The sequence below is a fragment of the Ammospiza nelsoni genome, chromosome 20 (assembly GCF_027579445.1).
Source record: "Ammospiza nelsoni isolate bAmmNel1 chromosome 20, bAmmNel1.pri, whole genome shotgun sequence".
NCBI classification, from domain to species: Eukaryota; Metazoa; Chordata; class Aves; order Passeriformes; family Passerellidae; genus Ammospiza; species Ammospiza nelsoni.
Window position 1 is genome coordinate 6272029 of NC_080652.1, and position 21460 is coordinate 6293488.

Genomic DNA, 21460 nt, shown 5'->3' on the forward strand with positions numbered 1-21460 from the left:
ACACTGAAATCAGCGCACCACCAGTTCTCTGGGATATGTTTGGGATGAGGAAACTAAGCACACAATCTCCTCAAGAAAAGGTAATGCTGCCGTTGTTGAAGTGCTGTAAACACAGACGGTGTTTGATAAACAGGTACACAAAACACATAAACCCGGGTTACTGGGGCCGGAGGCTGCTCCCATTCCCCTCCCACAGAGCCAACTGCAAAGGGAACAGGTTGGAAATTGAGCCTGGCAATGAAGAGAGGGTTAATTTCTTTTGTCTCATTCCCATCTTCTGCCTTTTCCCTACCATTTGCCCGCTTTCTCCCTCTCCCTGAGTGCAGAAGGAACACACCTCCATTCCCCCACTGAGGGTTTAGCCTTAGGTCGCCATCACATTCTAGAGGGACACGTAGTTTATAAATACAGCAGGGCCTGGCCTTACGAGGAGACATTTTATCAGAGAGCCCCGAACTGACGATTCAATTATTTTTCAATAAAACATCAGGGGAATGCGCAAACAGCTGCTCGCATCCTTCCACACAGCAAGTCAAACTTCAGGGGGAACAATGGCCGGCGAAAGGGGAGCCATCGCGGAGGCGGTGACAATGGGTTTCCTTACTCGGGGCTTTGTTTGATTTCCCCGTCTCAGTTTTGAACTCCCTCCGGCGGAGAAAGGCGAGGGGGTAGGACGGGGAGAGAGGGAAGCAGGCAGAGGGGAAGGAGGGTCAGTGGGAGTTAAAGCCTTTTGCAGCCTTTCTCTGCCATTCATGTGGTAATTGGGTGTCAAGCAGAGATCAGTAAGATGGAGCCCGGCCTCTGTGCCCGGGTTAAACTGCAGCAGAAAGAAAGCGGGAGCTGAACCGATGGAGGGCTGAATGTCATTAGGGCGGGAGGAAGCGGCTCTCCCCCGGGAGCCCTTCTGCCGGGGTGCTGGGCTGGGGGGGCCGCTTCCCATTCAGGGCATCCCTCAAAGCGGCCAGACAAAGCGGGAGGGCGTCCCAACAATGCCGCACCCCCGGCTCTACCTTCAATAGGGAGCTCTAAACAGGCGTTTAACCTTCAGAATAGCTGAAAGTGATACTCAAAGCTGAGGGGGTGGCTCGCCCGCCGCTGTTAGCCTCTTCCTGCGGCCTGCCGAGCCACTCGCATGGCCGGGGGCAGGAGCGGGGCTCTGGCTGCCCTCACTTCCTCGGGCCCCCTGGCACAGCCCCGGGCGGGTCGTGGGAGGTGTCACCTCCAGGGCAGGATCAGGGCACAAATCCTGCCCGGGATGCTGCTCGGCACCCTCAGGGATGGGAATGGAGGAAGGCAGGGCTGTAACAGGAGGGGTCATTTCCCGCTTCACAAGCCTGGGATCATCTGTCAGGGATCAGGGAAGATCTGGCAGTGACCCACATCCTGAGCAGGAATACCTCCTGGACTTGGACAGCATCACCATCGCCTGCAATTCCTGGGGTTGCCAGCCTGTCCTGCACGATCTCCATTGCCCAAAGCTCCCCCAGAGCCTGGCCTGCCATGATTTTGTGCCTATGTGTGGACTTTTAATGAACCAAGAGAAAAGCAGATCAAAACCAAGGTTACTTTGGAAAGTGGGATTTGCCACTGAAATGGGCCAGGTTCAAAAAAAGCAAAGCAGGACCCATCCCTGCTCCCCGAGGCTCGCTCAGCTGCACAGTCCAGCCATCCTGTGCTGTCCAGCAGCTCAGCAGCAAACAGCCCTAAGGACATTCTCTTCCCTCCTGAAGCCTCTCTGCTTTGGGAAGGAAAGCTGCTGTCCCTCCCCTCTGATACAGCATGATGAGACATTCACACACCATCTTTTTGGTGGAATCCCTGGCCAAACAGTCCCTTCAAACTGGAGAGGGAGAAGCCACTCCTGGCTCTGCTCCTGGTTACACTGGAACCACTCAGGGGAATCAAGTATTTCCATTTCTAAAGAGTGCACCGAAGGACAGTCTCTTCTTTAGTCCAGAATATTTCCCTGTCACTGCTTAAAGGCAAAGCCAGCTCCCCATAGTGCAGAGGAGCAGGCAGCTGTCATTGTTTGGGAAGGCTCTGGCACACCAAGAGTGGCAGGAGGAGGCTGGAGAGATGCAGTGTTAAAGATTGTCACAGACTTTCTCAGCAGCAGAAATTAATTTCACCCAGAAAGATTCTGAGCAACTTGAAAAGCCCCCATCTGCATTAAGGCTCAAATACACTCCAGCTTTCCACACTAAGCATGGCCTGGCTGGGCTGGACCTAGAGCAGACCAGAAGAAAAGTTGCCACATTTTTTGTCTTGATATATCGTCACTGTCCAGGACACAGGGTCTGGGAGAAGCAGTCATCTCCATGGGGAACAGTACATTTGGTTTGTAAAGCTCTTTGGCTTTGCTTAAATTAGCAGTTTGATAATAACCCTGGAAAGGATTTTAATGTTTTCTTAACCTCATGCAAACAGAATTTTAAGTGTTTTAATTAAAACAGAACAATACTTCATACTTTATGTATAGGACTTTTATCTACAGGCAGCTGTTGAGCCAGACTACTGCATTGATCAAAGGGGTGGGATGTCTCACAAGGTGTCTCTATTCATAGAGGATTCAATTAGCCTCCTCCTTAAAACTGCACAAATAAGAAGATATTTTTAAAAATCAGATGATTAAACACTGGCTACTTCATTCCAAATACCTCTCTGCTGGAAGTGTTGTGTCTCAGCACTGATCCCAGGCTCAGCACCACACCTGCACTTGTATTTCTGGGCCAAGAGCTGCAGGGACACTGGCACATAAACTTAATTTTTCCAGAGGAGCTGGGACTTTAGAAAGGCCCCAGGATTTCAAGCCAAAGCTGACAGCCAGTGGAAAAGCTCTGATTGGTGTAGCTGGGTGTTTCAGGGAATCCTGAAGCACTGCCAAGTGCACACAACCCTCCTCAGTCAGGACAAACAGTGCCAATGATGAATGGTCCCCAGGCACCAGATCTCCAGAGGGGACCAACCCCCCCACACCAGCCTTGCTGTACAGGGGGGCTCCTTTGAGCACAGCTCAGGGTTTGAACACACCTCCCTGGGCTCCCCTCTCCCTGGGGAATGCTCTGGCACAGAGGTGAGTGTGGGATGTGCATGCCCCAGCCCCCTGGCACAGCCCTGCAGGTCTCTGCTATTGATGGGCTGAGTACCAGAGCCCTCTGTGATGTCTGCTGAGCTCTTTCCCAGTGACTCAGCACCTCCCATCTGCCCAGAGCAGGAGCTCTCACCTTGGGGAGGGGTCTCATCCTGCTCCTCTTGCCTGAATTGAATCTTGCAGCTCCCCCTCCTCACAGCCAGCTCAAAATGCAGGGCTTGGGGTGAGCTCCTGGCTATGCTCCAGCCAGGCCCAGCTCCTGACTTGTGTTGGCACCAGCAAGGGCTACGTCCTGATCCTCTCACAGGCCTGTAATTCCCATCAATTTCCAAAATCCAGCAACTCAAGCCAGTCTCCATTTGTATGGGCTCACCAGCAAACAAGTAACAGCCATATTTCCATAAGCTTCCAGAGCTATTCACATCTGCATTTAACAGGCAGTGCCCTGAATGCATAATTTCCTTTGGTAGGCTTTTTTAACCTACCCTGCTCTCAGACACACAGAAACACAGTGCTGAGTTTTGCCCTGCAACCCCTCATTCTTCAGCACAGCCATCTCCTGCAGGGTCCCCCTATATCCCCCTCTACCACTCTAAACCACGCATCTCAAGATAACCAACCCCGGATCTGATTTCAGGGAGGCCAAGCTTTTCCTCACTGCCTTTAGCAGAAAGTTGGATGAGTCCCAGTGGTTCTGGTCACTGCCCACCACTCCTGGGCAGCAGCAAGGTGACCAGCAAGGTCACCTGGCACAGCTTGGTGACCTTGCTGCTGCCCAAGTCTCCATCAGGCACAGTCTCCAGTGTCTGGGTCTCCATCAGGCACAGTCTCCAGCCAGGAGCCTGGGCACAGTGCACACCAGTGCCTGGAACTGCCACCAGCCTCACACCCAGCACCATCATCTGTATCCAAAATTCACCTCAGGCCCCCATCCTGCGTGGTACCCTCCCACTCCAACATCCCGCTCTTGCAGGGCTCTGAGCAGCACACGAGGACTGTCACAGCCCCGGAGCGTGTCCCCCCGAGGGGCGCGTTTGCCGAGCCCAGCCTGCCCTCCTCTGGCGGCTGCGGGTGGAACAGAGCCCGCAGGTGGGAGCAGAGCACCTGCAGAGTGCTGCACTCCCTGCACCGGCGCCCCGGCCCCTAAATATGATCCCTAAATGCAAAATTTCCTTGGTAAATTTCGTGGCAAAGCTGCTGTTTGAGGGCTGAGTCCCCTGATGCTGCAGGGCTGTGGGGATAATGTCTGTTTTCCACTGGTTGCTTTGGGACAGAGGCTTGTGAGCACCCAGGGGACTGAAAAACTAAAATTAAAGCATTCAGCTTAGAGATGCTGGAGAGGACACCCATTTGAACATGACCAAAGGTGAAGTTGATATATAAAGGATGCAAATTTCCAACACTCTTCTTATGGTGTGGCTCACCAGGCAACACATTTCACTCAGGCTCATGGAAGACATTTGTCCCTGGCAGCCCCATACCAAGAAGGAGCCAGGTTCTCCTATCATCAGGGTTGGATGCAGAAGGTGTAAAAGATGGTTCTGGCAGCAGGGGAAGTGGAATGGCTACCAAAAAACTTGTCTGGAAGGGCAGAAATGAGCTGGGAAGTTCAGCATGGACAAACACAGAGAGAAGCAGCAGGAAGAGGAAATAGAGAACAGGAGAGGGGTGGGAGAACCACATGTCCAAGGGTAAACAGGGAGAACTAGGCCAGAACAAACTGGGATGGCAATGCTGAGGACAGAACAAGGAAAAACGGGGTGTGGAGAGTTAGTGGAGGAAACTGGGGAGGGTCTGATCAACATGTTGTGTTCACACAGTCATTAAACCCAGCAGCAAGGGGCTTGTTCCCCCTGCTCTAAGATGAGCCAAAATGCACACAGGGAGGTGATCCTCTGGAGTGGCAGTTCCCAAACCAGCAAAGTCCCCCACCTTCCCTCACGAAGCAGGACTGTACAAGGAAGAGGTAGGAAACAGCAGCATAGACCCATACTTGTGTTTAATTGTGAGACCAGGACGGACTGAGGCAGGCAGGTACGTTGGTGTGGAAGCACAGCTAGAAGAACAGACACACCCTGCCCTCACAAAAGACAGATGTCGTTTTAAGGAGTAACCCTACTAAAAGCATAAAAACAAATTATTAAAAAAAAAAAAAAAAACCAACAAACCAAGAATAAAACAAAACAAAACAAAACAAAACAAAAACCTAAAACAACCCAACCCAGAGTTTTCTCTGGAAGAGAAATTTCTGCTTGTTTTCTGAGAACTGGAATTGAACATCGCAGCTGAGGCTGTTTCATATCAGACACAACACGGGGAATTCACATAGCACAAGTCAGGTGTTTCACACAGACATTTCAGTTCAGGGCCCTGCTCTGGTGCTGGAGACAGGGAGGGCTCTTTTGGGAAGGGATGCAAAGCACAGGAAGTCAGGCTCTCACAGAGGCCACCCTCCAGAGGATGTTCTCTCCCCTGACAAGTTACCTCCTGAGTACATCTAAGCAAAGGCAAACTTGGCCCTTCTTCCCACTCTCCCACTTGCTTTCAGCAAGGAAGAAGGTCCACAAAACAATGCTGCATCCACAAAAGATGGAAGTAAAAGACCCAGAGAAGTGTCCACAAGATAGTGGGATTTGCTCATGTCCTCCACCATGGAGCAAGGCCACAAGGACATTTACAGTTGCACCCACGCTGGAAGAGGTGAATCAGTCCCAGATGAGCATCCCACCTCCCTGTGAGAGAAAAGCATTCTCCAAGAGAGGACAGGCCTGGGCTATCCCTCCACCTACTGCACAAACCCGAGACACATTCAAAAGTACGGACAATAAATTAAGATTGAAAAAAAAAAAAGTCAGCGTGTATTATATATATATGTATATACACACACACACATATATATATAGATATAATATAATATAATGTGCGTGTACTTGTGAAAAACAGAAATGTCATCCCCAGGAGAGAGATGGCATGGCAGAAACACACCTCTGCCCCCCTCCTGAGCCCAACACTACCCTGCTCCCCTGATTCACAGCAGACACACAACACCAGCAAGGCCAAGCAGAGGGAAGGGGCTGCGCCTGGCACCCACCTTCCCTCTGCCAACTGGGTCCCTGTGCCAAGGAGAAGCTGGCTGCTTGGTAGAGAAGTGGGGAAGAGCCCAGCACTGGGCCCTTCATGGCCTTCACAAGGAAGGGTGGCTGCAGGCAGGAAAAGGTAGGGAAAGACAGGAAAAGCAAAGGGGAATGGCAGGGGCACCCCACCCCTCCTCAACTGGCCAGGGCCCTGCCCCTCCCATGGCATGGGACCACCACAACTGTATCAAGCAGAAAATAAAGCCATAATGAGTCAATGCTTTGGTATGAGACCATCCCCCTCCCCTCAATCCCCCGTGTGCTCCTCCCAAACCCTTATCTGTAAAACTTGTCAAATAAAATCTCTAGCGTGCCTTTTATATCACTCTGTGAACCTTTCCTTCCCCAGTGCCTGCCTTGCCCCCTCTCCCCAGCAGGATTTGGGAGGTGCCTGGCTTGAGCCCCACCAGTTACAGCTTCTGGTCTCCGGACTGGATTCTGCTGAACGCTGCCTGGTCCAGTGGCAGGTAACAGCCTTGCCTGGAGTCCAGAAAATACAACCTGTCCTTCACCAGTGTGGGGTCAAAGCCCTGCTTCCGCAGCTCCATCTTCTGGAACTTGTAAGTGCCTGAAATGGGGACAGAAGAAGGACTAAGGGCTCACTAGCCACACACACTTCCATCCCCACCACACCTGTACAGCCCCAGACCCAGCCTTGTGTTCCCATGCCTCAAAACGACCTGAGGAACTGGCCACTCTGTGGGGCAGAGAGGCTCCATCCCCACACTAGAGTGATCTCTGTAACCAGGTTTTCCCCTCCCAGGCTCCCCCAGCTCCATGTCCAGCGTGACTGTGCATGCCATGGCTCACTTGTCTTGGAGACTTCGTGCAGGAACCGCAGGAAGACGGGGCGTGCATACAGTGGCAGGGCCTTTTTCAGCTTGCTGGAAAAGTCTTCTAGGTCACAGGAGTTCTCTGGGTCAGCGATGGCTGCCATTCCTGCCCTCCCTTCAACCCCTAAGAGGCAGAGAATGAAGAGCACTCAGACACACTGTCCCTGTAGCATCATCTCCCCTCTGCCCTGCCCCAGCAAGACTCTGCTTTGTACTGAAGCACTGGCACATCCAGCTGTGTCACTGCTGTGTCATCACCCTGTGGCCAGGGCTACCAGTGACACCCTGCAGTCACAGTCATGGCCAGAGAGCACACAGGGTCCTTACAAACCAACCAGAATCAGACCAAAGCTTGAGAGAATGAGAAACCCTCTCATTCCTGCTAGCCACACCCCTTTGGCCTCTTCCCAGCTTGCCCACAGGGAGCCTCAGCCTACCCTCATCAATCTGGACATGCAGGACATGTTCACACCCAAGTGTTGGAGGCCTGCTTGCCTCTCCTGACTGTCCACTTCCCTCTCAGCTACCTGGGACCTCCACGCCATACACCACCACGTCCGTCAGGTTGAGGATGCGGCTCAGCGTTCCCTCCACCTCCGTGGTGGAGACGTTCTCCCCTTTCCATCGGAAGGTGTCCCCGGTGCGGTCTCGGAAGTACATGTAGCCATATTTGTCCATCACCAGGACATCCCCTATTGGAGAGCAATGAACAGGCAAAACCATGAGGTGTTGACTAGGAGCAACCTTGGAGCATCTCAGAGTTTCCATTCCCACATAGTGCCTTTGTCCTTCATTCCCAGCAGATACAGGGGTCCTGCTGGCCTCACCTGTGAGATAGGCAGCGTCCCCTTTTGTAAACACGTCCCTGGCAATTTTCTTGTTGGTGGCTGACTGATTCAGGTAGCCATCGAAGTGCTGCAGGGGATTGCTCCTGACAATGCGACCCACCAGCTGCCCTGGCTCCCCTGCAGTGAGAACAGGGGATGAAGTGGGGGAACACCACCACACCCAGCCCCCCAAGCAAAAAGGGTTGGTGTGGTTTAACTGAGCAGAGACAAATCCAGGATAATTATCCTGAGGTATTATGAAATAGTCACACTCCCATTGGGCTGAGGGGATTTTATCCCTGTGGTTGTCCTCACCTGGTTTGCAGCTGATACAGACACCATCCGGTCCCCGGATCAGCTCCATAGTGTCTTCATCCACCTTCACCAAACCAATGGGGTGCACATTCGGTAGGATCCTGCTGTTGAAGCCACATGACCCAACCTAGAACAGAAAGAGCTCAGAGCTGTGGGCAGCAAGGACATTTATCCCATCTGAACCCACTGCTTACACGCTTCAGAACACCACAGAGGTGGCACCACACAATAGCCGAAACCCCTCTGGGTGGGTGGAGCAAACAGCCCATTGGGGTTTCCAACCCTGCCCCGGCCAGCAGATCTGTCACCCTTTGGGACACGAGAGAGGATGGTGGGCCCTTACATTGCCATCAAAGTTTCCCAGGCTGCAGTTGCACTCGGTGGCCCCATAGAACTCGGCCACCTGGGGGATGCCGAAGCGCGCCATGAACTCCCTCCAGATGGAGGCGCGCAGCCCATTGCCCACGGCCATGCGCACGCGGTGCTGCCGCTCCGCGTCCTGGTACGGCTGGTTCAGCAGGTAGCGGCAGATCTCCCCGATGTACTGCACGATCTGGGAGCAACAGAGAGGAAAGACTCACTAGGATCCCTCTGCCAAGCCCTGGGTTCTCTGAGGCTGCTTCAGGGCAGGACTGAATGGCACAACACACTCAAAGTTTGCTAAGAGGCCGCAGTGAAAAAGAGAAGTTCTGCTAAGTCATCCAGCCTGTCCTTCCCTGGTTAACCCACCTCTCCAGGCTGTGAAACCCATCCACTATCTCCTGGTTAATGCTGGAACGTGAGGAGGACACGTGAAGCTACCAGCCCAGGTGAGAAGGACACAGCCCCACCACTGTGACAGGTGGTTTGGACAGACAGAACTGATCTAGGCCTCTCCCACTTCCAGCAGCTGGGCTCTCCCCATAGAGAGCTCTCTCCCTGGCACAGACCCCCAGGCTTCACTGCCCACTCCCTGCTGGCCCCTTGCCTCACAGCCTCACCGTACAGTCGTATTTCACACAGTCCTCCCAAAAGTGTGAGGCTGAGAACTTCTTGCGGATGACAACCGTCACGCCCTGCAGCAGGCACTGCCCAATGCCCACGATGTTCCCTGCAGAGAAGCAGCCAGGAAAACCCTCAGTCCCCAAACACCTCCAGCCCAGCCCACCCAGGGAAAGAACTGGCAGGGCAAGGCAGAGGCCATGGCTGGCTCACAGCAGTGGGGGTTTGCCCAGCCAAAGCCCCCAGGGCCATTGCACAAGGGAGGAGACACGTGGCAGTATCATGTAGGGCAGCACTTTGCACCTAAATACTCCAGCATATCTCAGCCAGGCAGGCAGCACTTCCTCTAGACTTTCCCCCCTTACTTTCCACAGGGAGCAGCGATAAAGAACAGGTATTCCAAAAGCAGGGTAGGATAATGCCCTCCCCACACATTCCCTGCTCCAAAGGTCAGCCAGATCGATTCTTGGCTTCCAGGGGAAAAGCAGAAAAGCCTCAGTCACACACTGCAAGCAGCAGTCTCAACCTCCTTAACATGGAGATCACAGCCACACCAGCCTCTAGGGCTTGGCTGAGGGAAGAGCCAGTGCCAGGATGCTCTGTATGGCACACGTTACCTGCAGCATGGTAGAGAGGGAGGCAGTCGTAGATCACATCATCAGACCTCATCCGAAAACCGTAAAAAACCAAGCTGGACATGCGGAAGTACCTGAGGGCAGGGTGAGAAGGAATGTCAGGAGCAGGGCCAGGGCTGCTGTGCCAGGAGAGGGCAGAGCTCAGCCCCATCCTCCCTGAGCCCCTGTCCACGGCCTTACCGGCAGTTCACCACAATGGCAGCCTTGGGCAGCCCCGTCGTGCCAGAGGTGTAGATGTAGAAGAGTTTATCTGGGGAGCAATGAGGAGACAGGGTCACATTCCCAATCTAGGAATTGGGAATGTGACCAGGAACCAGGTTGAACCAGGAGAGGGGGACAAACAAAATTTAAACACTCTACTCTTGCCAGCTGAGCCAAGGCTCTCATGTAACAGCTCCAAGAACATCCTAGGATCACCCCAGGTTTGTTGGACACACGGAGGGTATGACAGGACACTGCTCCACACAGGCCTGGGCTTCCAACACTGGAGTAAGACCCATCCCAAACTCCCCTTGCCATCAGCATCCCCAGCAGTCTTGCCAGAGTTGCAACCCTCAAAATCACCACTTCATGTCTAGCCCCAAGAGCTGAGCACATACCAAGAAAGCCCTTAGCAGGGGGAGCAGGCTGGTGTCGCTGGGCCATCTGCAGGAGGGGGTCCAGGTGTTTTGCACCAGGGAGAACAGATTTAGGATTTTCATCCCCAGACCAGAAGAGATGAATGGATTTATCCAGGGAGGGCTGCACTTCCTGCATTGCTGAGGAAATAAAGAGGAGAGCTGGAGAAAAGCAGCAGGGTGGCTACAGCACAGAGACCCCCTGTCCTCCCAGACAGCCTGAGGGACAGCCTGCCCCAGGTAGCAGTACCCCCACTGTGCTTGGCAGACTGCCCAAAGGGCTCACAGCCATCCCAGGCAGATGTTGTTCTCATGATTAACAGATGCTGGGGCCACAGCCCAGACCTCTTCAGGGACCAGAAGATCCTGTTTTCCACCTTCCCCCATCCAAAACCTCTTTGCCAAGAGGTTTGTTGACATCTTCAACCTCAGAGGTGTGGACTGAAACACACAAGGAACTGGAGCCAAGGTGCTGCAAGGATGTAGCAACAGCCATGGAGAGCAAGGGGAGGTTCGTCCTGTGCAGTGGGGCAGGCCCAGTCCAACCCAGGTCTCCATGCTGGGAATGGACTGGAGAGACACAAGGAAGGATCCTCATACCCAGGCTGACCTGCCTGGGAGGCAGACAGCACTGCACTCCAGATCCTGCCCAGTGTCCAAAGGAATGAAAAACAAACAAAAAAACCCAAGCACAAATCTAATTCCTGGATGATTCAACTGTCCATTCTCTTCCAGATCTGTTCTGTGGTGGGCAGGAAAGGAACACTGAACCCACCAGCTAGACACACCTCCCTCCACTCCAAAGCGCTCCCAAAACATCTGCCGGCGCCTCACCTTCCATCATCTCCACACCAAAAACCACAGCCTTGGAGCTGGAGATGGTGATGCAGTGCAGCAGGGCGTCCAGGCGCAGGTGGGAATTCACCAGGGCCGTCTCCACGCCGATCTTGGCCAGCCCCAGCCACAGCCCCACGTACTGGTTGCGGGACTCCATGAAAAGCGCCACCACGTCCCCCGAGCGGAAGCCTTGGCCGTGGAAGAAATTGGCCACCTGGTTGGAGTACTCATCCAGCTGACGGAAGGTCCAGCTCTCTCCTGTGCCTTGGAAGATCAGCGCTGTCTTCTCTGGATATTTCCTTGCGGTCTTCTGGAAGATCTTGGCGATGGTGTTCTTCTCCTTCACGTGCCTCCATACCTGCCACTTCACCCGCAGCAGGACCAGCCCCGTGCTGCCAAAAGAGGGGGAGCAAGAGGGCAGCTACTCAGTGACCCCTGCAGAATCACTTCCTCAGCAAAGCCAGCACAGCACAAGGATCTTCTGAGGAGCTGCAAGAGCCCAGCGCTTACACCAGACCCCACCTGAGGTCAGCAGCAGCTCTGCGTGCTCCCCTGAGCAGTGGGCACATGGGCAGAACACATCTGCAGAGAGGCTCATAGCCAGGGACTGATGTGTTTGGAAGTCTGCAGACAGGGATGTCCCCGATCAAAGGGGCATTTCTGAGCCTCGAGTGCACTCCAAGAGGTACCACCACTCCCTCCCCGCCATATCCTTGCCAGGAGCTGGCACAACCTGATACCAATTCAGAACAAACCCTGCACAGGGACCTGGTGCTACGCCAGCAGCTTTAGGGACAGGGTGAAGTACAAGGACAGTCAATAGACTTTGAGCTCAGCTGAAATCTATCCTTCTTGGGAAAACTTTGCCCGAGAGTTTGGGGTCACCCAGACAAGACAGAGGGAGATTTCCTTCCAGCCAGGCCAGGTGCCAGCAGAAACCCAGGCTGTGCAAAGAGTCAGGGACTGTGCTCACACATACACATACACCATGGCAGAGCAGAGGGCCAGGGGTGGATGGCTGGACCATCCCAGCCAGCATACCTACCTCACATCCCTAGGTAATGTCTTGAGGAATATAAGGAAGAATTCCCATCCACCAGATGCCAGGTAGAAGATGAAGAGAGCAGGGATGGCCTGGATCCAGGACAGTTCCAGAGTGACCCTGAGGAACAGCAGCACAGCTGCAAAGGCAGCCAAACGCAGCATTGTGGCCTGCATGGAGAGAGAAACCACAGCCATCAACCCACGCACCACGGACCTGGTGATAACAACCCCATGGGCGTGGGATGCCTGAGCAGCCCCCAGTTTCCTGGATGAGGTCCCTGAGTCATCAGCCCTGCTGGCAGTGAGGATGTAACCCAGCAGCCCAGAGCTCCCAGAGATGTAACTTTATCTGACCCTGGAGGTGGCCTCCAACTGAGCCATCAGCACTAGAGCCGGGCCATTCCCACCTGGGGAGCCACATCCTGCACACCAGCCAGGGGTCTGGCCACGCCCCAGCAAGATGAGATGCAGGATAAAGTCACTTCCATGGATGTGTGAGCAAAGTCATGGCAGGACGCTGTGTACAGATGACTGGAAGCCTCCACTCTACCCCAGAATCCCTCTGTCCTTAAAATCCAGAGTCTCCCAGGCCCCGAGCATGAGCTCTCCTGCATGCCTGGCTCCAGGACAGCCACCACAGCTGTTGGAAGAGCACAGCTTCACGTGCTCCACAACACAGCTCACACAGGATCAGGGACAGGAAACTCAGTTCTTTGAGCTCTGCTTGTGTTTGCAAACCCTCATGTTAGCAGGCAGTTTCCTGGCCTAAATAGGCTGGAAATACTGCCAGAGCAGGTCAGAGATGAGGCCAGGCTGGAGTGGGCAGAACAAGGGCTGTCACTGCTGCCAGGAGTGCCCAGGCCCCTGTCCCATTCCCTGGGGACAGTGACTGTCTCTAGTACTCGTCCCTCCAAAACAGCATCCCTGTCCCCATCCCAGACAAACCCCAGAAGTAGCTCTGAGACTCAGAGACAGTCTGAGTCTGTCTTGTCTTTAGGCAATAGCACTGGGAGGAGGAAAATGACAGAGATGTGACCCTCACAGCTCCTAGATAAAACTGGCCCTTCCTGGCATGGACACAGGCCAAAAAGGAAGGAAACATTTGCATCATTTCCCTCTTGAAGATTGATTTGCTGCTCTGAAGCTGGAAGCCCTGAATGGGCTCTAGTACATTCAGCTGGTGGGGCTGGGAGCCACTTGTGCCTTTCCCTCTGCTCTGTGCAGTGTCCCTCAGATCCAAGGAGCTTCTGTGGATTTGATACCGGACGCTGGCAGGGTGGGAGCCAAGGCAGTGCCACATGGTCACATCTTGTTCCTTGGCTGTCCCACCTCTGAGCTGTGCCACCAGCAGCAGGCTGGGATGCATCAGAGCACAAGACACCCCTCCCAGGGGGACACCTGGAGACATTTTCCCACCCATAGCCTTTACCCTGAGATTCCCCTTTGTGCCAGTGACCTCTGAACAGTCCTCACCAAACACCTACTCCCAGATGTGATGTCCCACAACACTGCCTTTTAGCAGGACAGGACTCACTGTGTTTTTGCCTGGGAGCCTCTCTCTGCATTTAAACAGGGCAGCTTTTAGATCCCCATCAAACTACTGTGCCTCACACACGCCTGGGCCCTCGGTTACAGCCTCACACCCGCCAGAGGTGGAGAGGCAGCAATGGGGGAGCCCCACTCTGTGTGGGCAGCAAAGGGCTTAATCTCCCGCTCGAAGGCAAGGCAGGCTCAGGCAAGCCCCTGTTATCCTCTGCTCCTATCTCCACCTCACTCCGGCATCCCGGTGCCTCCTACGGAGATACCCGGGGAGAGATTCCTGACAGATACCCGGTGTGTGGCTGCCAGAGACCTCCAGCCCTGCGTTACAGATTCAGGTCTTGTCCAGCTGCATCAGCCCAGAGGAAACGAAGCCATGCCTGTAGCTCACAGCCAGCAGGCACCGAGGCAAAGCGCGGGGACCCACCCGGGGAGCACCGAGCCCGAGGAGCGGGTGCCGGGGGGACAAGGGGCAGGTGGCCGGGCTGTGAGAAGCCCCAGCGCCAATGGCACCTGTCTGGCACCTGTCCCCCACCTGCCCAGGGCAGGGACCCCCGTGTAACCCCCCTGGGGACCCAGCAGGGAGGTCGAGCAGCGCTGCCCAGCCCCATCACACGAGGCAGAAGGGCCGGGAGGGCCCCGCACCGGGACGCAGCCAGGCCCCGCCACCCAACCCGCCAGGCCCCGGAAGCGCCCGGGCACGGCCGCTCTCGGCGGGGCCAGGGCCCGCGGCGCGCTCGTGGGGAGACCGGGGGACGGAGGGGTCCCCGCGCTTGCCACGGTGCCCCACGAGGAGCCCCGGTACCTCATACGGACACCGGCGGAGGGGAGGGACCCTGGTGCCGCCCGCAGGGCCGCGGCGCCTGATGGGGAGCCCGCGGGGCCGCCCGCGAGGAGGGAGCGCGGCCGCCGCGGCGGCGCCGGGAGCTGACGGAGCGGGATGGGGAGGATGGTGCCACGCTCTTACCGGACTCCGGGGCATCCGCTGAGGCCCGGCCACCTGCACCGGGAGCGGGGCCCGCCCGGCTCTGCGGCAGGGACGGGGAGGGGCGGGCAGCGCGGGCCGCCGGGAGCTGTAGTCCCGCCCGGTGCACCGGCCCGGCCCCGCGGTGACGGACGCAGCGCCGAGGAGCGGTGGCGCGGGCGGGGCGGGCGGGACGCGGGGAAGAGGCGGTGAGGGTGGGGCGGCAGAGCGAGGGCTCTGTGGCGCAATGGATAGCGCATTGGACTTCTAGCGTGTGACGGGAGTCATTCAAAGGTTGTGGGTTCGAGTCCCACCAGAGTCGCATTTTGCCGCCGGGGCGCGGCAGTCGTTCCCGGGGCTCCGCGGCCGCACCGGGCCGGGGGGAGCCGCGCCCGCCCCCGGGCGCTGCCCCCGCGCAGGGTCCGCCCGTCTGCCGGAGAGCGCGGAGCGGCAGATCCGTTTTGGGAGCGGGATCAAGGGCGGCCCGGGCACCGCAAAAAACCCGGCCCCACCGGGGAGCGTGCCCAGCATCCATCCCAGCAGTTCAGGAGTTAATTGTCACCGCGTTCCCGCAGTACGGGCATGGTGGAGCTGCCACTTGCCCACAGCGAATACATCCTCTCCAAAAAAAGCAGTTTCATGTGGCTCTGCCCAAATCACCCTCTGCTCCCTCTGCCGCCTGCTTTCCGCAGGCTCCTCAAGCGATGGCTGCAGGAGCAGGAGCCACAGACACTGTTACTTGATCCGGCTGAGCAGATGCCGTTTAAAATTACATGATGTGCCATTTCTGTAGCGCTGGCACCAGCCCACTGAGCCACACGTGGCTGCACGAAGGCGGCACCACCAGCACTGACAGCCCGGACCTTTCAAGGCCTCATTAAATAACCCAAAATGCAGCAAAAACCTCTCTCACGGCCGTCATTTCCCACGTTCCCTTGACAGTTCCTGGAAGCAAATCTTTGCTGCCCTTTGGTTTATTCACCCCAAGGTTCTGACACTTCTGGGTCATTTTACAGGCAAATGTTTCTTTCATGTCGACCACTGCACTAGGATAACCCCCACACTGTGTGTTTTACTGGCAGCTAAAGGATGTATTTATATACTGACTGTTTGTATCTGTTTGAAATAACTCTGGGGGCCAAGGGAGGATTTGGAGAAAAACCCAAAGTCTGGCTCGTGGGGTGGCTGATGCAGGGAGAAGTTAAAAAAGGAAGTCTGGGGGGCAGGAAGAAAACCTGCTGAAGGTAAAAAGGGTGAGGTTTCACATCAGATCTCCAGCTCAGGAGGGGAGATGGGGCAAAAGCACAGGGGTAATGAACTACAAGCCCCAGTGTGGATTTATTAAACAAGAAGGAATTCCAACAGCAAACACACATGAACAAAGAGCCCCTGGCCTCGTGGCTCTTTGCCATCACATCCAGCAACTCTGCTCCCTGGCTGCTGCAGTCTGGAGCACAGTTTAATTAACCCAGACAGCAACCAGCTCCCAGACACAGCACCAGCAGCCGCTGTTTCTGCACTCACTGGGTTCAATCCCATCATCCCAACTGTGTCATTGTGTTGCCCAAAGAAGGGCTGATTCCTACTGAACAGCCAGCACAATCATGTGGATTTCATCATTTTTGATGGGGAGGACTACAGGGAGACACACAGCAGACTGGGATCAGCTCTCAAAACAGCCAATCCAGGAGAGAAAATATCCAAAGGTATTTCCGTGCCTGCCCTGTGGGTACAATCACACACTGCCTGGTCCTTGAGGCAGGAAGTGAGGTGCATTCAGTGTGACCCAACAGGAGACCAGTCAGGCACCAGTACAGAATGGGATTTCACCACTGCACACACCAAACCTGCCCCTGTGCTCCTCTGGAAAATCATGGGTGTACCTCCCGTCCAGGGCAGCCCCAAGATTTGAAGGCTCAATCTTCCCAGGATGGGAAGGGTGGGAGGAAGGATTCACCTGCGCAGCCCTGGGGCTGCAGAAGGCCAAGGCATCCATTTGCTGCAGTGTGCTCCCTCCCCATCCCAGCACTTGGCAGCACAGTACTGGAACGCTGCTGCTGGGAGAGCTGAGCAGCCAGACCAGCTGGCAAAGGCACATCTGACCTTGACATCCCTCAACCAAAATCACAAACAGGTTGAGTTTTTGCCACAGCCCAGGGAGATGCCAGCTGGCCCATACCAACAGGCTGGAGCCAGCTCTTGGCAGGAGGAAACACAGCCCTCGGGTCTCTGGTGGAAGAGCTGCAGCCACCACGCTGTGCTGCGGGCAGGGCAGGAGGGTTTGGAGCTGACAGCAGGGATCCCCTGGGCCGTCCCACAGGAGCTCTCACACCCGGACGGCCGGGGGAGGGAGGATGCCGAGCTCCGCCCGCAGGGACTCCACCGGCTGCTCCCAGCGCTGCTCGTAGTACACGTTCAGGACACAGCTGGAGTTGAGCCCGCTCCGAATCGCCCAGGGAACCAGCTCGGTAGCCAGGACCTGCAGCTTTCTGGAACAAACGACACAGGTGGTGGCAGTTCTGATATGCACATTTTGTTATTTTCTTTCTCCATGGTAGGCTGATGCCAAGCCCATGTGTCCCATGTATCCCTTTAACTTCCTGGCATCCCCTCTGCTTAACTCACAGGGGAAACTGAGGCACAGAAGAGGATGGTGTGGCAGGAAGGTTATAGTCAACACCAACCCAAGGCCAGAACTCAGGTTCTGAAACTGCTGGGCAATAAAAAAAATGTGCAGGGAACAGATCCCAGTGTGGTGAGGGTCCCACTGGCCATCCAAGGCCTGGAAATTGCTCCTGCCTGGCACAGGGGGCTGGTGTTGAACGCAGATTAAGCATCAGGTTCTGCTTCAGCGACAAGGCAAAGCTGTCACCACTTCCTTGGGCTGTGGGGACAGCATGGAGGGATCTGTGACTGAGTCCTCACTGCAAACCAGCAGTGTGCCCTCTTTGTCCCCAGTGGGCACAGGAAAGCAGCACACAGGGCAGGGACCGGGCACGTACCGTGAGCTGAGGCGGGCAGGGCCGAACGCTGCTCCCAGGACACACATGGGCAGCCCCGTCTGGATGGCTTCAAACCACTTCACCACCACCTCACCTGGGGGAGCAGGGAGGCTGTGAGCACACAGAGCACCTGCACCAAGGGCAGCCAGGGCTGTGTGGATCCTCAGCACAGGCTGTACATTGCCCTTCCCGAGGATGGGAATGCTTCCTCAGCCTGGCCATGGCCTCAGCCTGAGCCAGGATGGGCCGTGTCACACACCACCATCCACCCCAGAGGGATGGCACCCCACAAGCCCTGGGAGCTTGGGGAACACATCCCAGGCAGTCCAGCTCCCTGCAGACCTCGGCAATGCAGTGCCAAGGCCTGATGCTCTGCGTGGCTCTGCCAGCACAGGCCTGTTACAAAACTGCCTGGGCTCAGGCAAAGCCTGAAGAGCCCTGTCATGCTGGTCCCCACAAGTACCAGCAAGGCTGCACCGGTGACCTGCTATTGAGTCAGCCACAAAATGAGGGCAAAGGACACAGAGATGTGCAGATAAGGAGCAACCAGGAATTCCCTTCTGCCTTCACACAGAACTTGCAAAACATCCCTCCCTCTATGCCACCCTCCCTGCCAGGCAGAAATCACCCTGCCAGTGCTTGCCTGTGCCCAGGGCTTGGGCAGAGCATCTCCCAGAAGGGAAAAGGTGACATCTCATGGCCTCTCAGTCACCATAGAGCCAGTGATGTAAGACAGTGATGATGCAAAATCCTCCCCTCCAGGCTGAGGATCAGGGAGTCCAGCTGGCCCAGCCTGCTCCATTTCTGGGAGGCAGCTGAGCACAATCAGTGGGTTTGGCAGTGCAGCTCTCTAAGCCCACTGCTGCTCACCCAGCATGTTGGTTGGCATGCCCAGGAGGGTGTGCATCAGGTCGTGCACTTCCCGGTACCGCTGGATCACGTACGCCAGCTCCTCATCATCCACAAACTTGGGCGGCATCCGCGTGTCTGGAGAAACTTTCTGCAAGTCCAGAGAGGCCCAGCTCAGCTCTGTGGCTCCAATCTCACCTGTGCTGCCAGCACAGGGATCAGCCACAGAAATGTGCCCCCCATGAAAGCCCACACTCACGTTGTCCTCCAGGAACCGGACGTACTGCCGGCCCAGCGAGCCCTCCGGCAGCCCCTGCAGCCTGGCCATGTCCAGGGTGGACAGACGGATGCGCGGCCGTTCCCTGGAAGCCAAACACAGCTCAGTGAGACTCCCAGAGAAATCCACAGCAGCAGGTCCTGCAAAAAAGGAGCCCTTGGAAACCCCCACCCCTGCCTCTGCCCATCCGTGCTATTTTCCCTCTGTATGGACAGCACTGTCTGCACGTCTGTTGCAGAGGCTGGGACACAAATTGCTTAAAGGATCTATCTACCTGAAGCCTTGGCAATAAAAGGGCATTTATCTTATGTGCTTGTAACAACTCTAGTGGAAAAAACACTGGTGTGCCCTGCACTGAAAAGCTGCTGCTGTGTGGGCTGCCAGCCAGGCACAGCCCCCAGCCCTGCACAGCAGAGAAATTTAATGCTTGTGCACAGCAGCCAGAGCTTCAAAGGAGCAACCCCAAAGAAGAGAAGGAATTTGTTCTAAGCACAGGTTTAATTTCAATCCTGCTCACACTTTCACCACCAGCCACACGGCAGCCACAGTCTCCTCTACAGGTTGTTGGCAAACAGGTGCCTCACAGCCTTGTAAGTAAACAAAAGCCCTTTTATCTCCATTCACAGAGTAAACTCTTCCCATGATAAAAGATCCAGGAGCTGCTCAGCTCCTAGAGTGCAGGTGCCAGGGAGATAAGCATCACAGGCACCAGTTTCACACTGGCTGCAGATATCTCCTTGTGTACTTGTTGTCAAAGGGACCTCAGCAGCTTGGGGGATAAAAACAAAAAGACCTGTGTGCCCAATTCAGACCCCTGCAAATCCCTGCAACACCACAGGGCAAGAACAGGTGGGTATGTCCCTTCCCAACCCTTTCCCTGGGCAGTTCTGCTGGGATCCAGCCCCATTCCACTGCTCTGGATGTTTTACCAAGTCAACTTCTCGAGCCAGGATGAGGCTGGTCTGCAGAAGCATATGGCAAAAGGCAACTTTTCTCAAGCTCCTATGTGACACAAGCAGCAGGTGTGACACATGACAGGGAGTAGGGAGAAGGCAAGCAGGTATACAGTGAGAGCTTGGTTAGTAAGAGAAAACCCTCCTGGTCCTCAGCCTTGCTGCACTCAACGAGTCCTTGCAGATATGAAAGCAGAAATGATGGAGTCTTAAAAAAGAAAACAAGAGAACTGGCTTCATTTCAGCTTGAGCCAGGAAAAAAATATGGAAGTGTCTAAGGAGGAGGAGAGCAGCAGAGACAGAGCCTCCAATGCAAGAAAATGCAGCAAGAGGCACAGGGAAGAAACCCATGGATGTAGTTAGAACATCCATGTGTTCTAATCACTGCTCAGCATCCACATCCACGGATTTCTCCCCTGTGCCTGCTGCTGCATCTCGTGGTGTTGGCAGCTGCCAGTTCCAGCAGTGAAGCAGAACAGACAGGCAAGTGGTGCCTGCCCTTAGATGTGTCACAGGGCTCCTGTGAACGTTAAAAATAAAGCTAGCCTGGAGGGTTAGAGCTACAAAACACTTGTGCTGCTTCCAAGCTCTCCCTGCACAGGGCCAAGGAACCTGCCTGGCCTCCTCTGCCACCCCACCACAAACCAGGCAGCGAGGGAGGGATGGGGAGGGACGCACTGGAGGATGCGGTAACCTTCTGGGTGGTTTTTCATCTTGTCCCGCAGGTTTGGCAGGGCCAGGCAGCCTGTGGTCTCCCCAAGGACTGCCACCATGTCTGAAAGAGAGACCAGAGAGTGACCCAAGAGCTGCTTTCGCAAACCCAGCTACCCTTGGTCGGCAGGTGAGGAAACAGGGCAATGAACCATCGACCAGGAGCAGGCAGGAAGCCCGTGGCAAAGTGGGGATCCCATAAACCACAGATCTTCAGCTTCAGGGCTACTGTGCCCTGGTGCCACCCACATGACCCTTCCTGTCAATGGGATGGAGGAGCAGTCATGAGGCCTGGGGGACTCTGGAGGAACAGACCGGTATGGGTGGCATCACAAGGGGTCACACTGGAGCGTGTTCGGGTTTCCTCACTCCCTCTCTTTCACAGCCTCCAGCACCAGGTCAGTTCTCAGTCCTGCGCTGGCTCCAGGCTCTCCTGTGAAGCCTCCAGGCTGCAGGGAGCGGGGTTTGGACGCGGGCGGCAGGCGCTGCCCTCGCCGGCCTTACCGTGTCTGTAGGGGTCATAGAGCGCCATGACCGCGGAGCCGGCGGCCAGCAGCGCCTTCTGCAGCGGGCTGGTGGGGATGTGCCCGGGGTACAGCTGCTGCCACCCTCCCATCTCCTCCTCCTCCTCCTGGCCGCGTCCATCCCGGCCCCGCGGCTCGCTGTGGCTCGGCCGGGCTCTGCCTGCGGGGAGCAGCGGGTAAGGGAGGGCCCGGCCGCGGGGCTGGCCCGGCCGCTCCGGGGGCTGCACTTGCCTGGGTGAGCGGGACCCCCCCGCAGCAGCAGCGGGACCCCGGCCCGCGCCGCCCTCACCAGCAGCTGCCGCATCCCGGCCCGGCCCCGCCGCTGCC

The 21460-nt window shown here is 55.9% G+C and overlaps 2 protein-coding genes and 1 non-coding gene across 4 annotated transcripts; 1 reads left to right on the forward strand and 2 right to left on the reverse strand.

Moving 5' to 3' along the window:
- Positions 1–5042: 5042 nt before the first annotated feature.
- Positions 5043–14895, reverse strand: SLC27A4 (solute carrier family 27 member 4). The gene is made up of 13 exons (XM_059486600.1): positions 14821–14895; positions 12316–12482; positions 11268–11662; positions 10416–10574; positions 9997–10066; positions 9799–9890; positions 9181–9290; positions 8544–8753; positions 8201–8327; positions 7886–8023; positions 7586–7750; positions 7036–7182; positions 5043–6793 (listed from the first exon to the last, which is right to left on the reverse strand). The coding sequence occupies exons 1-13, from the start codon at positions 14833–14835 to the stop codon at positions 6636–6638; spliced, it is 1953 nt and encodes a 650-aa protein (XP_059342583.1). The 5' UTR covers positions 14836–14895; the 3' UTR covers positions 5043–6635.
- Positions 14896–15050: 155 nt separating this feature from the next.
- Positions 15051–15139, forward strand: TRNAR-UCU (transfer RNA arginine (anticodon UCU)). The gene is given in 2 exon segments: positions 15051–15087; positions 15104–15139. It is a non-coding gene; the product is annotated as a tRNA-Arg (tRNA).
- A 634-nt stretch (positions 15140–15773) lies between these two features.
- COQ4 (coenzyme Q4) lies at positions 15774–21449 on the reverse strand. 2 transcript variants are annotated; one of them, XM_059486326.1, is made up of 7 exons: positions 21361–21449; positions 21114–21289; positions 20577–20673; positions 18928–19030; positions 18690–18819; positions 17820–17913; positions 15774–17306 (listed from the first exon to the last, which is right to left on the reverse strand). In XM_059486326.1, the coding sequence occupies exons 1-7, from the start codon at positions 21435–21437 to the stop codon at positions 17144–17146; spliced, it is 840 nt and encodes a 279-aa protein (XP_059342309.1). In that variant the 5' UTR covers positions 21438–21449; the 3' UTR covers positions 15774–17143. The 2 variants fall into 2 exon arrangements, with proteins under 2 accessions (XP_059342309.1, XP_059342310.1); XM_059486327.1 differs by lacking the exon at positions 15774–17306 and adding an exon at positions 17401–17701.
- Between the last annotated feature and the right edge of the window lie 11 nt (positions 21450–21460).

Coding starts and splice junctions, on each gene's coding strand:
- SLC27A4 (XM_059486600.1), bottom strand. Junction 9,891..9,996: donor GCCATTGTGGTGAACTGCCG/GTAAGGCCGTGG, acceptor CCCTGCCCTCAG/GTACTTCCGCATGTCCAGCT. Junction 8,328..8,543: donor TGGGAAACTTTGATGGCAAT/GTAAGGGCCCAC, acceptor TTTCTGTTCTAG/GTTGGGTCATGTGGCTTCAA.
- COQ4 (XM_059486326.1), bottom strand. CDS start 21,437: ATGCGGCAGCTGCTGGTGAGGGCGGCGCGGGCCGGGGTCCCGCTGCTG. Junction 21,290..21,360: donor GGTCCCGCTCACCCAGGCAA/GTGCAGCCCCCG, acceptor CCCCGCAGGCAG/AGCCCGGCCGAGCCACAGCG. Junction 19,031..20,576: donor GAAGGTTACCGCATCCTCCA/GTGCGTCCCTCC, acceptor TTTGGCTTCCAG/GGAACGGCCGCGCATCCGTC.